The sequence below is a fragment of the Hirundo rustica genome, chromosome 24, assembly GCF_015227805.2.
Source record: "Hirundo rustica isolate bHirRus1 chromosome 24, bHirRus1.pri.v3, whole genome shotgun sequence".
NCBI lineage: Eukaryota > Metazoa > Chordata > Aves > Passeriformes > Hirundinidae > Hirundo > Hirundo rustica.
Genome location: NC_053473.1, coordinates 204,850 through 219,565, shown reverse-complemented (window position 1 = coordinate 219,565; position 14,716 = coordinate 204,850). Strand labels below are relative to the sequence as shown.

The window sequence follows — 14,716 nt, the reverse complement described above, 5'->3', positions numbered from 1 at the left end:
TGCACTCATTTGCCTGCCCTGCACCCCATCACTTTGGTCCACAGCACCTTTCCTCCAACCCCATCCTTTCCCTTAACACCTTATTTCCCTCCCCCTGCACCCCATCCCTTCACCCATCCTTGCACCCTTCCCTGCACACTTCCTGCCCACCCTCCTGCACCCAAACCCTGCATCCCTCACCTCCATTCCATCCTTCCCTTCTACTCCTGGCTCCCTTCCCAGCCTGGGTCGCTGGGTGGCAGGGGTGCACAGCTGGATCTGGGGAACCGTCTTGGCACTAGGATCACCCCATTACTGCCGCAAGCATAGCCAGACCCCAAATCTGTGGATCCCATCCTGTCAATGACAACTGGACCCAGGACTGCGGGACCTCCGAGGGGACATGGAGGTGACACATCCTGAGAATGACGTATCCCAAAAACCACCTTTATTAGAGACCAGAACTTCAAATTCACGGTCGTGGTGACACCAAGGTCACCGTAAGCACTGGGGTCACAGTGTCCCTGTCAGCAGTGCCAGTGAGGGAACACGGTGGGGGCCAGCCCCTGCCACCCCGTTGTGGCTCCCTCTCCAGCCCCCACACCGGGTGGGGAGGCATGAGATGTCCGCGCCATCCCTGGGCCAGCCAGAATGTGTCCCCGCCCCTGGGTGGGGGTGTGGGCACTCACACTTGTGTGACAATCTCGCTGTTTTCGGACATATAGACCTGGATGGGCACGCTGCCTGCTGAGCGTCGCAGCACCTGCACCGGGGGACCCTAGGGGGACAAAGACCCTGTGGGTGTTGGCACCCCCCCTTATCTGGGGGCACCACTGGGGGCACATCCTGGCACGAGAGTTGGGCTGGGGGAGTTGTGGGGCCATGGCCACAGGTCCCCACTTGCCTGGCATGTGTCCCAGCCATGCCATGCGTGCATTTGTCGCAGTGAGACTCCCAGGTGGAGAGGGGGAGCTAGCCACTGACATGTCTACAGGGATCCTTCCCTGTTCAAGGGCACCCCAGTGCTGCCTCAGGGACCCAAATGAGTCTTGCTTGTGGGAACCTGGGTGTGACAGGCGGGACCCTCATGGATCCTGCCCTAGGGACCCCTTTGAAGTCCTGGTCCTTCCCGTGGGATCCCAGTTCTGCCACAGGAACACCCATAGGGTCCTGTCTTGCCCTTAGGATCTTCAAGAGAAACTAGGGACCTACATGGAACCCCCAATGCTGCTCCAGAGACCCCCCTTAAGACCCTGCCCCAGGGACTCACATGGGACCCGTCCTGCCCCAGGGCCTCCTGGTTCTGCTCCTGGGATCCACATGGGACTCCAAACCTGCCCACGGCACCCTCATCAGGTCCTCATCCTGCCCTGAAGGACCTTAAAGACCTTACTTCTGTTCCTAAGAACAGAAGACCCTGGTCCTGGCCATTGGACCTCCTCAGGAACCCAGTCCTGCCCCAGGGACCCCTCTGGGACCTGAATTCTTCCCCTGTGATTCCCTCAGGGCCCTAATCTTCCTATGGAGACCCACTCAGGACCCTGGTCCTACCCCAGGGACCATCAGGGACCCTCCAGACTCAATGTATGGGACCTTGGACCTGCTCAGATGACCCTCAGAAGGTCCTGATCCTGCCCCAGAGGATCTTAAAGGACCTTGATCCTCTCCTCAGGACCCTCCTGAGACCATGGTTCTGCCCCAGGGTCCCTTCTGGGATCCCAGTCATGTCCCAACAGCCCTCATAGGATTCCTTGGACCCCCTCAGGACTTCACTCCTGCTCTAGAAATCCTCATGAGACCCCACCAAAATCATGTATCCTTACACTACCTCAGGGTCATAACTCATGTCACCTGCAGGACAGCACCCAGGGGGGTCCCCCTTCTCCCACACGACCACTCCCAGCCAGACCCCATGTCCTACCTGAACCAGTGAGAGGACTCCATGAGGAACGGGCATGTCCCTGGTAATCCCACCATGGGGTCTCAGGAGAGCCCCTTGCCGGTCAAGGGAGTGGGGCCGGGCACCCCTCAGCCGGGCGCGTTGATGCCACGACTTGAGCTCCTCAGTGACGGCAGCCTTGGAGAGCCCACGGGCCCCAGCGGGTGCATAGTCTTTGAGCGAGGGCGTGCGCACAATGCGGCTACGTGAGGGCACCAGGCGCTGGTACCGCAGCGGGGCCAGATCCTGCTCATACAGGAAAGTCAGGGGAGCAGCAGGTGGCAGAAGCTGGAGGGCACCCCGAGGGTAACCAGGCTCAGCAAGGGGCAACGGAACTGCAAAGGACACGTTAGGGCTGCTGCTGCCCGGTGAGGTGGTGTGGGAGACGCTGGAGAGGTCAGAGATGCTGTCATCGGAGCCAGAGCAGCACACAGGGCCGGGAGTCAGGATGCAGGAGGTGGGCACAGTGACTGTGTAGTAGGTGGGGCGCCGGCGGGGTGTGGTGCTGCGTCCCCGTGGCTCAGCTGGCTGCCAGCATGGGTCCACCCTGCAGGCAAGACACTGTGGCTGCAGGAGGACCCTTCCCCTCACCCCAAAGCCAGGGCAATCCCTGAGAGAAATGCACCCATGGGTGTGGGGTGCAGCCACCCCATGGGGAGACATCCAGCCTCTTCCCATGGGATTAGCTCCAGCTTCCCTGTGGGGCAGTCTCCAGCCCCCTCCCAAAGGATTAGTTCATCTTCCCCATGTGGCTGACCTCCATCATCTCCATAGGGTTACTTCCATCGTCTCCATGGGATTATCTCCAACCTCCTCCCAATAGATTTCTGTCCATCCTCCCCACAGGGTTTTCACCTTCATCCTGTCTCTGGGATTATCTCCCTCCTTCCCATAATATTGTGTCCATCCTCCCAAATGATTGAGCTTCATCATCTCCATGGGGCTGGTTCCATCCCCTCCCCATGGTATTATGTCTGTCCTCCCCATAGAATTTGGTCCACACTTCCCTTGATGTGGGGCTCCATTATCTTCTCCATGGGATTATCTCCATCCTCCTCCCCATGGAGAGGAGGTTCCATCACCTCCACGAGGCTCTCTTCATCCTCTCCCACAGGATTTCTCCCTTCCTCCTTCCCACAGGGTTAGCTCCATCTCACTGCCAGTGGAACTATCTCCATCCTTCCTATGGGATTATTTCCAACATCCTCCCCATGAGCTGATCTCTATCATCTTCACAGGGTTATTCCCATCCTCCTTCCCATGGATCGTGCTCCATTCCTTCACATGGGAATATCTCCATGCCCCTCTCCATGGGGTTATCTCCATCCTCCCTTGCAGAAGCCCTTGTCTATCCTCCCCAAGCTCAGGACATACCTCAGAGACTGGGTCTGTCCCTGCCGTCCTGATGGCTCTGGGGTGCTGGGAGCACTGGAACCCGCCTGCCGGCACAGCACCAGGGTCCGCATGGGGACAAACCGGTAGGGAGGGTCCCCTGTCCTGGACACTGGGGAGCCTGCGGAGTCAGGGCTGCTGGGGCCCAAAGAGCTGGCAGGGGAAGCCATCAGGGACCCAAGACAGCATTGGGAGCTCTGGTTTTCCCCATCCTCAGGGTCGATGATGGGATTTTTGGCCCTCTCATAGGGTCTGTCCAGGCTGGTCTTCTGCCAGGGATTGGGGGCGGGCATCAGAAGCCCCGACTCCTCCTCCTCCTCACTGGGGTCCTTGGTAGATGGGGACTTCCGTGGGGTGGCAGGTCCTGGTGGCTGTGTGTCCTCTGCAGGAGAGATAGAGGGTTGGGATAGAGGGGATACAGAGAGGGGTGGGATGGAGGGAACAGGTGGCTGTTGACACGGAGGGGAGATGTGGGTGGTTGGGATGGAAGGGACACACAGGGCAATGGCATGGAGGGGACTATAGCAGTGGAACGGGATGGGGGGGACACAGGAAGAGTAGGGATAGAGGGAACACACCAGGGCTACTCCCTGGTCCCCACAGCCCCCTAACCCTCCTCCAACAGGCTGGTGTCAGACATGGAGCTCTCATCGGAGGCATTGAACTCCGTGGGGCAGGGCCCTGTGAGAACAGAGCCAGGGCCGCCTCTGGGTGCCAAAGCGCTCCCACGGCCCCACCACCACCCAGCACGTCCCCGCGGGCCTCCGCTCCCTTCTCCCACGCCACCTGTCCCAACACGCTCTGGGACGGCAGTGGTACCGGCCAGGCCGGCTCTACCAAGCTGCGTGCAGTTCCCAGCCTGCCCGGGATGGGCAGGTTGGGGGCACCAACAGGGAAGGAGACACCACCACCACAGCCCTGGTCCCTGGAGGGGACAGGAACAGAGAAAATGTGCACATGCTTGGATGGCTGCCATCGGGATGGGGACATGGCAGCTGGGCCACATCCTGCCCCCCTTTGGGTGCAGGTGCTGAGGATGGGTGATTTGGTTTAGCTATGGGATGCAAGCGGCAAGGGTGATATTCAAGGGGGTTCAATCAATGGAGGTGAAGTACTGGGGTGGATTCAGTGAGAATGGTTTATCAGGTTGCATGCACTGTGGAGAAAGTTTTGGGGTGTGTTTAAGGGGGTACATGCACAAGGGATGGTGTGTTGGGGTGCATGCATTGGAGACAAAGTTTTGGGGTGCACTCACAAGGGTACAGCCACAAGAGATGAAGTATTGGGGTACCTTGAATAGGATGCATTACCAGTGAGGGCATATTGAGGTGCATGTACAGGGATGGCCTTCCAGGGAGCATCCAAGGGGTATATTCAGCAGGGATAGGGAATTGGGGTGCATTCACCAGGAGTGGTATGCTGGGGGGCATTTTGTGGGGGCACAGAACTGGGTTGTATTCACAGGGGATGGAAAGTTGGGGTGCATCCAGGGGGTGTATTCACCAGGGAAGGGAACTGGCATGCAGGCACTGTGGATGGCATATTGCGGTGCATCCAGAAGAGCGCATGCACTTGGGATGAAGGACTGGGCTGCATCCAGTGGGGTGTGTTCAAAGGGAATGAGGAATTCAGGTGCATTTCTCAGGGACACCCAACCAAGCAGCACCCCATTCTGCCTCCCTGCTCTCCAGCATCCCCCCATCATCTGGGGGGCTCAGGGGGCTCACCCTCGGCAGTACTGGTGTCCCACTGCTCTGCCAAGAGCCGTCGCTGGCTCAGGACCTGCTCCAGGTCCCGCAGCTTCTGCTCCTCCCGAAGCGCCGCGGTCTGCCGCCTCTTCCGCACCTGCCGGCCAATGTTCTCCTCGTGGCAGAGCTGGCGGGAGGCCTCGGCAATCTGCAGCTGCAGCGCCCGCTCCCGTTCCAGAGGGTCCTGGATGCGGGGGACATGCTCAGAAACACACCTCAACACCCCCAAGCCCCCCATCGTGCTTAACACCCCAACACCACCCACAGCACTTGGGATCCTAACCCCTCCCAGCATCTCGTCTGGGACCCCAACACCCAACACCACTCTTGGAACCCAACACCATCCATAACATTTGGAACCCACCTCCTCTAATAATTCTGGCACCCCAATACACCTAGGACCCCCCACACCCACCACCTTGGCATGCCAATTCCACACATTATGTTTAGGACCCCATGATAACCCCATTAACTCAACACCCCAACACCACCCATCATCCTTGGAACCCTGCCTTGTCCCATCTCCTGGGCACCCCAACACCAAATATTGCATTCAGAACCCAAACATCTCCCTTCACTGGGGCATCTCAGCACCCCAACACCACCCATCATGCTTGAAAACACCCCCTGCCCCTCCCACCTACAGCACTTGGCACCCAACCACCAACCATGGGATGGGGATGGCAACATTTCCAGGTGACCCTCAGGCAGCCTCAGCAGGGGAGGGGAGGGGAAGGGAGGGGATGGTTGTCCACCACCTTTGCACCCCAGGAACTGCCTCACCACCCCACGCAGAATGACGATCTCATCCAGCTTGAACGCAGCCCCGATCCTGCGACGGACCTTGGGGGGCTTCTCACCGGCTTTCAGAGGGTACTCGCGGGGCAGGGTCCCCGTCAGCTCCTGAAGACGGCACGAGGACACTGAGCAGAGCCATGGTGAAATGTGAGGGTGGGCAGGGGGTCCTCATGCCCTGCTCACCGCCTCACGCAGGCACAGCTGCCGCAGCTCCTGGATGCAGCCATCAAGCCGGGCCTCCAGCGCCTGCTGCTGCCGCCGTCCCGCCTGCACCCGCTCCTTCGATGGGGACACCGGGCAGCCAGTGCCTGGATCAGCCACACAGACATCTGGAGGGATGGGAACACGCAGGTACCACCCTCCACCAACCCACAGCCTTCCTGCCTTGGCTTCCCTCCATCGCAGGGGGGGAAAAAGCAGCCATGACCCTCCCAGCAGCACCCATGGGTACTCCAGCTGCCCCAAAGCAGCTAGGCCTCCCTTCTCCCTCAGCAGCATCCGTGGGCGTACTGACTCCCCTGGAATACCTGTTTCCCCCACCCAGCAGTACTCATTGTTGTTCCAACTCCCCCAGGGTATGCAGGAACCCCTCCCCCAGCAGCACCCATAGTATGCATTAAATCCCCCAGGGCATGCATTAAATTCCCCCAGCAGCACCATGGGTGCTCCAGCCCCCCCGAACACGTGTGACGTCCCTTCTGGGGGGGGGGGGGGGGCACAGGAGGAAGGTTTCAGTCTGACTCAGCCATCCCAAGCCAAACCCGTCTGAGTCAAATCCTGTCCAGAGCACCCTCCACTACACGTGGGGTGCCTCCCCAAACGCAGGGGAAGCCTCCATTCCTCCACCCCTTCCGTCCCTCAAAGCTTTCTGAGGCAGCTCATGTGTCCCCAGCGTGCCCTCAGGCACCGAAGTGCTCCGTTCTCTGCCTGGGAAGAAGGGGCGCGTCCATCAGACCACCCATGGGCGACGGGGGCACCCCAAAACCTCCCTCACCCCCAAGCCCCCTTCTCACCCGAGTGCAGCATGATCCTGCTGTCCACGTCACTTGCCTCCCCCATGCCGCGCCGGGACCCTGCGGGCAACAGCGGGGACACAGCTCGTCCCCACGCCCCCAACCGGGCTGCACCCATAGGTGCCCCCCGTCCTGCACCCCCAAAATCCCTCATGTCGCTCCGGGCGTGCCGCGACGGCGGCGGGGGAGAGGCGAGGCTGTTTGCTTTGCCTTCTTGTAGGTCGTACCATAAATAAAGGGTGCGGACAGCGCGAGGCGGGGGGAGGGTGACACCCTCGAAGGGGTCAAAGGTAGTCGGGGTGCGGTGAGGGGCGAGGCCGGGGGGCCCTTCGCTCCCGCCTCAGCTGGTTTCGCTGGGCACCTCTCCCAGTTTTCCTCTTTTCCGTCTGAGCTGGCGGCGGATCCTGGGGTGGGAGCGACCGCCAGCCTGGGAAAAGGGGGTTCCCAGCACCCCAAGCCCCCCAAACTCTTGGGGAAGGAGTGAAAGGGGGGCAGAGGGGCGGGGGAAAGGGATTGACACCGCCTTTCCAGCGCCGTTGCCTGGCCGTGCCTCAGTTTCCCCATCCCGCTCCACGACGCACTGGGCGGCCAGAGGTAGGGCGGAGGTCCCGGGAATCCCGGCGGGGTAGGAGAATCCCTTACCTGAGCCGCCCGCCGCCGCTGCCGGCTGTGCTGCGCCGGGGCACGGACGGGTCTGGGCTTGAGCGGAGGGAGGAGCAGGGTGAGCAACACCTGCCCCAGTCCCCGCCCCGCCCCACTGGACGGCCCCCAGCGGCTGCACCGTACGACACTGCATGGATTGGAATGACACTGTACAGCACTGTGTGGTGTGGCATGGAATGGTATGCAATAGCACTGCATGGAACTGTATGGTGTGGGGTGGGTGACATGGGAATGCACAGTGTGGCATGGCATGGCATGGCATGGCATGGCATGGCATGGCATGGCATGGCATGGCATGGCATGGCATGGCATGGCATGGCATGGCATGGCATGGCATGGCATGGCATGGCATGGCATGGACCTGTGTGATATGACATGGCATAGCATGGTATGGTATAGATGTGTCACAGCATGGCTGGCACATAACAGCAGGAGGTGGCGCAGCTTGGTGTGGGGTGGCACCGCAGCACAGCACAGCCTAGGACAGTGCTTGCTGGAGGCTCTATCCCTAATGGCATGTAGGCATGGGCCAAGCATAAGGACCACTGTCCCCATCCTTGCCCTGGCCATGCACAGCAGGTGCCAGGACAGTGCCAGGATGGTGCCATCATTGTGCCAGGATGGTGCTGAGGCTCTCCCGGGCCATGAGCTGATCATGCTGCAGCCACTGTGGCCCCTCTGAGCTGGATTGGAGTGAACTGGGCACATCCTACATTGCTGCACCTGGCAGGGTGGGGAAGAGATTCATCCCCATAGGATGGGGCTAAGCAGGATGGGGTGAGAAGGCATGGTGCAGGCAGGGGATGCAGGGAGCAGGCAGGGGATGCAGGGAGCAGGCAGGGAGCAGGCAAGGAGTGCAGGGAGCAGTGGGAGGGGAGATGCAGATTCCCCCGAACAACCCTGTCTCAGTGCCCAGGGTGGTGCTGTCAGCCTGGGGCTGTTGGTGTGAGACCTATCCAAACCAGTGTCTCTTTTTCCCTCCCAGTGGACTCCAGCTGCAGGTGGAAAGGGCAGAGGTGAAACACATTTAACTGTGGAAATGGGAAAAAAACACCAGGAGAAGACAGAGGAGAAAGGAGACTGAAGGAGTGAGGAAAGCTCTGTGCTATCAGGGGATGGCTGAAGGCCTTGGATGGACACCAACTGCAGCTGGGCTGATGGCACCACCAGCAAAATGAAGCAGTGGCCACTATGACCACCCTCCATCCCCACCATGCACCATCAGCCCAAGGCAATGCCACCCCATCCCTGTCACCCATTTCCATCAAGAAAACCAGATAAAAGACTTTGGTTCTTTCCTGCTTCATGGAGCCAGGCAGAGGGAGAGTATTGCTTGAATCCCCTATATCACCCCTGGCACTGCCCTGGTGTTACCAGCTCATTCCAGCCCTAGCACCCTGGTTGTCACCAGCATGGGGACACCAAGGCTCCAGTACTCACCCCAAAACACAAGCTCACTCAGAATGGCAGCGCCAGGTGTTATTCCCAGTGCTGGGATGTGCTGGGGATGGGGGCAGCCCAGTGTGTGCCAGCGGGCTCAGGGAGCTCTGCTGGGTTGGCTTTGGCTCATGTCTGCCGGGCACCTGCCTCTGCCAGCTTTATCTTCTGCAGGCTGTCCCACACCTGTAGGAACTCAGGACGAGGGTCTGGCTCTGGCCCAGCGACCTCCTGCTCGTGCTGCAGGAGGGGCAACCATGGGGTCTGGTTGGGATTCCCCCTGCCCTCCCCATGACCCAGCTGTCTCCTGACCCAGAGAGGGTATTCCCTCAACTGTCACCATGATCTGGTCACTGCTGGCAATCCCTTGACCCATGTCCAACCTGTCCAGCTTCCTTTGGCCAGTCCTCAAGTTCCCTGGACATTACTCAGCACAAATGCCCCAACAGCCCAATCAGCACTTGGCTGTCCCCAGGGAAGGACATGCCTACATAGCTGGATGGATGGATGGATGGATGGATGGATGGATGGATGGATGGATGGATGGATGGATGGAGAATGGATGCATGGATGGATGTAGGGATGGACACAGGAGGGAAGAATGGTGGAGGGATGGATGGAGCATACAATGACACATGAATGGAGAGATGGATAAATGGATGGATGGAAGGATGGATGGATGGATGGATGGATGGATGGATGGATGGATGGATGGATGGATGGATGGATACACGGATACACGGATACATAGATACATGGATGTATGGAGGCTGGATGGGGGGATGGATTCAGGGGTTCACAGATGGATGATGGATGGATATATGTTCATATGTATGGATACATGAGTGGATAAATGGATGGATGATTGTGAGGTGAAGGCAGGAGAGCTGGCCTGGATATAGGAACGGAGGCTGGGACGACAGACAAGGACAAAGGGACATCACAGACCTCTTTAAGTCTCCAGTGGTGCTCCCTCAGCTGCTGCTCCTTGTCAGATGGGGTCCCCTCCAGCTCCTCCCTGCCTCAGCCACCAGTTCTCTAGCACCTGCAGGAGCTCGGCCCTGTGCTGGGGCAGGATCCTCCTGTGGGGATGTACAGGTTTCAATCGCCCCCCCACGGGGTGTTCACAATCCCTCAAGGTCCTCATTACTTCTTGGGGTCCCTGTCACTTTCAGGATCCCTGTTGTCTCTGTGGTCTCCCTCACTGCAAGGTCCCCATCACCCCTGGTGTCCTGTTGTCCCTTTGTCCCCCTCACTCCTGGGGTTCCCAACACCCCTGCGGTTGAGGTCTCACCATTGTACTGGATGTCCCCATAACGTTCAAGTCCTCATTATCCCTGGGATCCCCATCACCCCTGGCGTGTTAATCTTCCCTCAGGATCCTCATTACTCTTTGGAGTCTCTTGCTTTCAGCATCCCCATTATCCCTGTGTGTTGCAGTGTCCTCCTCGGAGCAGCTGCTCCTTCCACCCAAGCTAGCTCAACACTGCGATCAGACAGGGAACACGCCTCTGGAGTTTGGGAACCAGAGGAGCAGCTAAGGGGGTTTTCCCCTTATCACGGGAGGGACCACACCGATGGTGGAGGAAGGAGTTGGGCTCAGTTGGAGGGCAAAGTCCAAGGTGTTTATTCAGTCCCACCCGGGGACATCCAAACCTCAGAGAAGCTGCTCCAGCTGAGCCGCAGGGGTGACGAGCTCCAGGATTAAATATAGGGGAGGGAACTAAGGGAGGAGACAAACCAACATCCAGTGAGGGACAAGGTGGGAGTGGAACAGGGTTGGAGGGATATTTAAAGAAACCAGTGAGAACATAAAGGGAGGAACTTCCTTGGCTCCTGCCCTGTCACTCCATGTCCTTACCCGAACTCTCTAGAAGCTGGAGGAACAATGGAATGACAGGCAGGGCCCGTAGGAGGGGACTGGGAGAAATATGGGAGGATTGACAGGGAAGAGGGGCAGGGACAAACCTTAGAACATAACATTTCTTAGGAGAACAGGGGAGTGCAGAACAAACTATTACAACAAAAATAGATAACATAAAATACAATATGAAAATAAATAACACAGAGTACAACGCAACACCTGTGTTCCTCATTGTACCTGGGGATCCCAGGTTCCCATCACCCTTGGGATTCCCACCACTTCGTAGTCCCCATAACATCCATGTTCCTGTTCTCCTTGTCTCCATCACCCCTGGCATCCCCATTGTCCTTGGTGTATCCATCACGCCCCATCCCCATCCCCATTCTCCTCACTCACCCAGCACTGTGCTGCTCCTCAAGGCTTTGTCATCACCCTGGACAAGTTGTCACTAGTGGGGACCAAATCAACTCCCCACCGGGAGCTGCAGCTGGCCATGGTGGCTGTGGGTGCAAGGGAGCAGGAGGAGAATGGGTATTCTCCACGTTAGCTTCGGAACCTAAGGAGTGCAAGGGTCCTCAGGCTTAACAGAGGATAGACACTGGAATCTGCTGGGGGCACAGGGAACACTGGAAGCACCAGACTAACTTGGGGAGCACTAGGTTGACTGAGGGCACTGGGAGCACTGGTGACATTGAGATCACTGGGGAGCATGGGGTTTGCTGGGAGCACTGGACTGCTCTGGGCACGGGGAACACTGGGAGCCTTAGGTTTGCTGGGGGCCCTGGGAGCACTGGGGATTGCTGGGGGCACCAGGACCACTGTGGGGACATTGGGGCCACTGGAGGCACTGGGAACACTGGGGTCACTGGGAAGACTGGGACAACTTGGGGTGCTGGAGTCTGCTGGGGGCGCTGGAAACACAGGGACCATGGGGACTACTGGTGGGCACTGCGAACACTGGGGGCCCTGGGGATTGCTGTGAGCACTGGGAACACTGGTGTTGGGTGCACTGGGACCACTGGATTATGTGGGTTACTCTGGGAGCTGAGGGTTACTGGAGAAACTGGGCAGGGGACTGGATGCACTGCGTGTTATGGGAAGTGCAGTGAGTTACTGAGTGCACTGGGGGTCAATTGGGAGGCTTATGGGGGATACTAGGATGGGGATTGGGTGGCACATGATGTTACTGGGGAGGACTGGGATACAGGAGTCACTGGGGTTTATTGGGGGACCTGGGGTCATTGGGGAGGACTGGCAGTTACAGGAAGAGCTGGGATGGGGACTGGGTGCCTGGACAGGGGGCCTTAGGGTTAGACTGGGAGTTACAGGGGAACCTGGGGGTCAGATTGCACTGGGGGGGGGTTACTGGAAGGACTGGAACTCACTGAGGGCTGAAATGAAGAACCGGTTGCACTTGGGTGGTACTGGGACACCGGGAGGACTGAGGGTTACTGGGAGTAGTGGTGGATTACTGGGTAACTGCCATGGAGACTGGTTGCACGGAGGTACTGGGAGGACTGGGGCTTACTGGGGCCTTGAATGAACACTGGGCACTGGAGGGTTATGGGGAGATTGTGAGTTACTGGGGAACTCGGGAGTGACTGCGGTCTCTTTGCATTCGGGAGTTACTGGGGATTACTGGGAGTACTGGCGGGTTACGGGGAGGACTGGAATGGGGACTAGGTGCGCTGGGGAGTTACTGGGAGGACTCGGGGCGGCGGTGGGGGGGGCACCGGGAATACTGAAGGGTCACGGCGTGACTGAGATGGGGACTGGTCACACGCGGTTGAGCGCACAGGCAGCTCCTGGATGGACCGGGAGACAGCAGCGCTCGGGTTTACGGCCACAGCGGGCCCGGCACTTCGGCCATACTGGTGCTGCACACGCACCTCCCCCAATAGGCGCTTGATTGAGGCTACCTGCTCCTCGGGATCCGCGTCAGGCGGATCGGCGCTCGTCTGCCCGCGCCTGTTGCCCGCTTCCGCTGTCGCGTTGGCGCCGCGGGGATCCGGCGGGGTCTGAGGGCGCCATGACCAACGGTGGGAGCGGGGGGCCTGGGGATCAAGGGGAACCGAGAGGGGCCTGGGGAGAACCGGGGGCCGGCACAACCAATGGTGGGAGTGGGGGAACGAGGGGTAGTGGGCGGACGGGAGGGTCCAGGGGCCGCCATGACTGGTGGTGGGAACTGGGGAATGGAAGGCCCGGGGAGTCCGGGTGGGTCCGGGGCCTCAAAGACCAACGGAGGGAGGGGGGAACGGGGGGTTTTGGGGGTTCCGAAGGCGGGGGTGGGATACCTGATGGGGCACTGTGGCGGGAGCACCCTGCTATCGGCGGGCGGCGGGGGAGAGGGGGGTTGATGTGGGGGAGGTACTGGGAGGAGCTTTTGGGAGGCGGCTGGGAGACTGTGTCCCTTTGGGGGCGGGGTGCTGGGATTTCTGAGTGCCCTCGGTGGCGATGCTGGGAAGTCTGTGTCCCTTTTCAGGGCCATCCTGGGAAGTCTGCATCCCCTCATAGGGGCAGAGATGGCAGGTTGTTCTCACGGAGTGTGGGGGTCCCTTTGGAAGTGGGGTTAGGCAGGGGCCGAGGTGCCCCTTGACTCTCTCCCAACCTTTCTCCCTGCAGTTTACTCCCTGGACGGGCTCCTCGTGTTTGGGCTGCTACTGGTTTGCACTTGTGCGTACCTGCGGAAGGTGCCCCGACTGCGCACCTTGCTCCTGTCTGAGCGCAGGGGGATCTGGGGAGTCTGCCACAAGGGTGAGGGGCACTGGGGGCACTGGGGTGTGGTGCAGGGGTGCTGGGAACACTGGGATGGGGGCACTTGGAACACTGGGGTACAGGATGGGGATGCTAGGATCGCTGGGGTCAGGTCTGGGACAGGAGCATTGGGTCCAGGATGGGGACACTGGGTTTTGGGATGGGGACACAGAGATCTGGGATGGGGTTTTTGGGGTTTGGGAGGGGGACACAGATATTGGGAATGAGAACATTGGGGTTTGGGGTGGGAGCATGGGGTCTGGGATGGGCTCATGGGGATTCGGGATGGATCTGGCATGGGGACACGGGTCCTCACCCCACCCTGTCCCACCTGCAGCTGCTGTGATTGGGACCCGCCTGCACGTGGCTGTGTCCGTGTCCTGTATACTCATGGCTCTCTATGTCCTCGTGGGAAAGTGATCACATGGGGACCTGCTGGTGACCTGAGAGACGCCCTAGGACAGACTAGAAATCCGGTGACTGATTCCGAAGACCCCAGTATGGACCAGAGACCCTGGTACTGGCCCCAGTGTCCCAGTACAAACCAGGGACCCCACTACTGATCCTGGAGATCCTGGTACCGACCCTGGAGACCCCAGTACTGACCCTGAACCACCCTTTGCAGCAACCTGGATCCTGCATGTGGGACCGCAGGGACCATCATGGCCCGTCACCCTCCTTGAGCCCACCAAGGGCAACTGTTGGGGCAACAGGGCACCTTTAGACTGCTGGAAAAGGATTTCCCGTGAATTCTGTAGAGAAGTGGATGAACGGACCCCCAGGACTGGGGGACCCAGCTTTGCCCAGTTAGCCCCTTCCCTTGATGCCTGGTGGAACCGTGACAGGCTGTGGGGGCCAGGCAGCCCTTCCTCCATCCGTGGGATCTTCCTATGCCCCTGCAGTGGGGGGGGTCCTCAGGGGGGTGTCCTGCAGTAGGAGGTTGGTGACCCCTCTGGATTGTAAATACTGGACCACCACATGCAAATAAAGTGGGGGTTCCTCTGTGGCATTGCTGGCCTGGGGGTCCTGTGGAATTGGTGCCCTGCTTGGGCATCCTGGGGTGCAGGTTGAGAGTCCCAGTAGGTGTGTGTGAGGAAGTCCTTGGAGGCTGGCTTCTATGGGGTGGTGG

At 59.5% G+C, this 14,716-nt stretch overlaps 2 protein-coding genes across 4 annotated transcripts; one reads left to right on the top strand and one right to left on the bottom strand.

The window, feature by feature from the left end:
* Window positions 1-188: 188 nt before the first annotated feature.
* INAVA (innate immunity activator) lies at window positions 189-6,915 on the bottom strand. Its single transcript, XM_058423516.1, has 7 exons — window positions 6,870-6,915; window positions 6,040-6,185; window positions 5,842-5,961; window positions 5,038-5,242; window positions 3,293-3,692; window positions 1,901-2,465; window positions 189-757 (listed from the first exon to the last, which is right to left on the bottom strand). The coding sequence occupies exons 1-7, from the start codon at window positions 6,913-6,915 to the stop codon at window positions 665-667; spliced, it is 1,575 nt and encodes a 524-aa protein (XP_058279499.1). The 3' UTR covers window positions 189-664.
* A 5,849-nt stretch (window positions 6,916-12,764) lies between these two features.
* TMEM167B (transmembrane protein 167B) lies at window positions 12,765-14,596 on the top strand. Of its 3 annotated transcripts, XR_005703972.1 has the most exons (4): window positions 12,863-12,947; window positions 13,456-13,587; window positions 13,925-14,104; window positions 14,213-14,596. XR_005703972.1 is itself a non-coding variant. In XM_040085572.1 (3 exons), the coding sequence occupies exons 1-3, from the start codon at window positions 12,863-12,865 to the stop codon at window positions 14,005-14,007; spliced, it is 225 nt and encodes a 74-aa protein (XP_039941506.1). In that variant the 5' UTR covers window positions 12,765-12,862; the 3' UTR covers window positions 14,008-14,596. The 3 variants fall into 3 exon arrangements, 2 of the variants coding, with proteins under 2 accessions (XP_039941506.1, XP_039941505.1); XM_040085572.1 differs by having other exon boundaries at window positions 12,765-12,872; window positions 13,925-14,596; XM_040085571.1 differs by having other exon boundaries at window positions 13,925-14,596.
* Window positions 14,597-14,716: the final 120 nt, after the last annotated feature.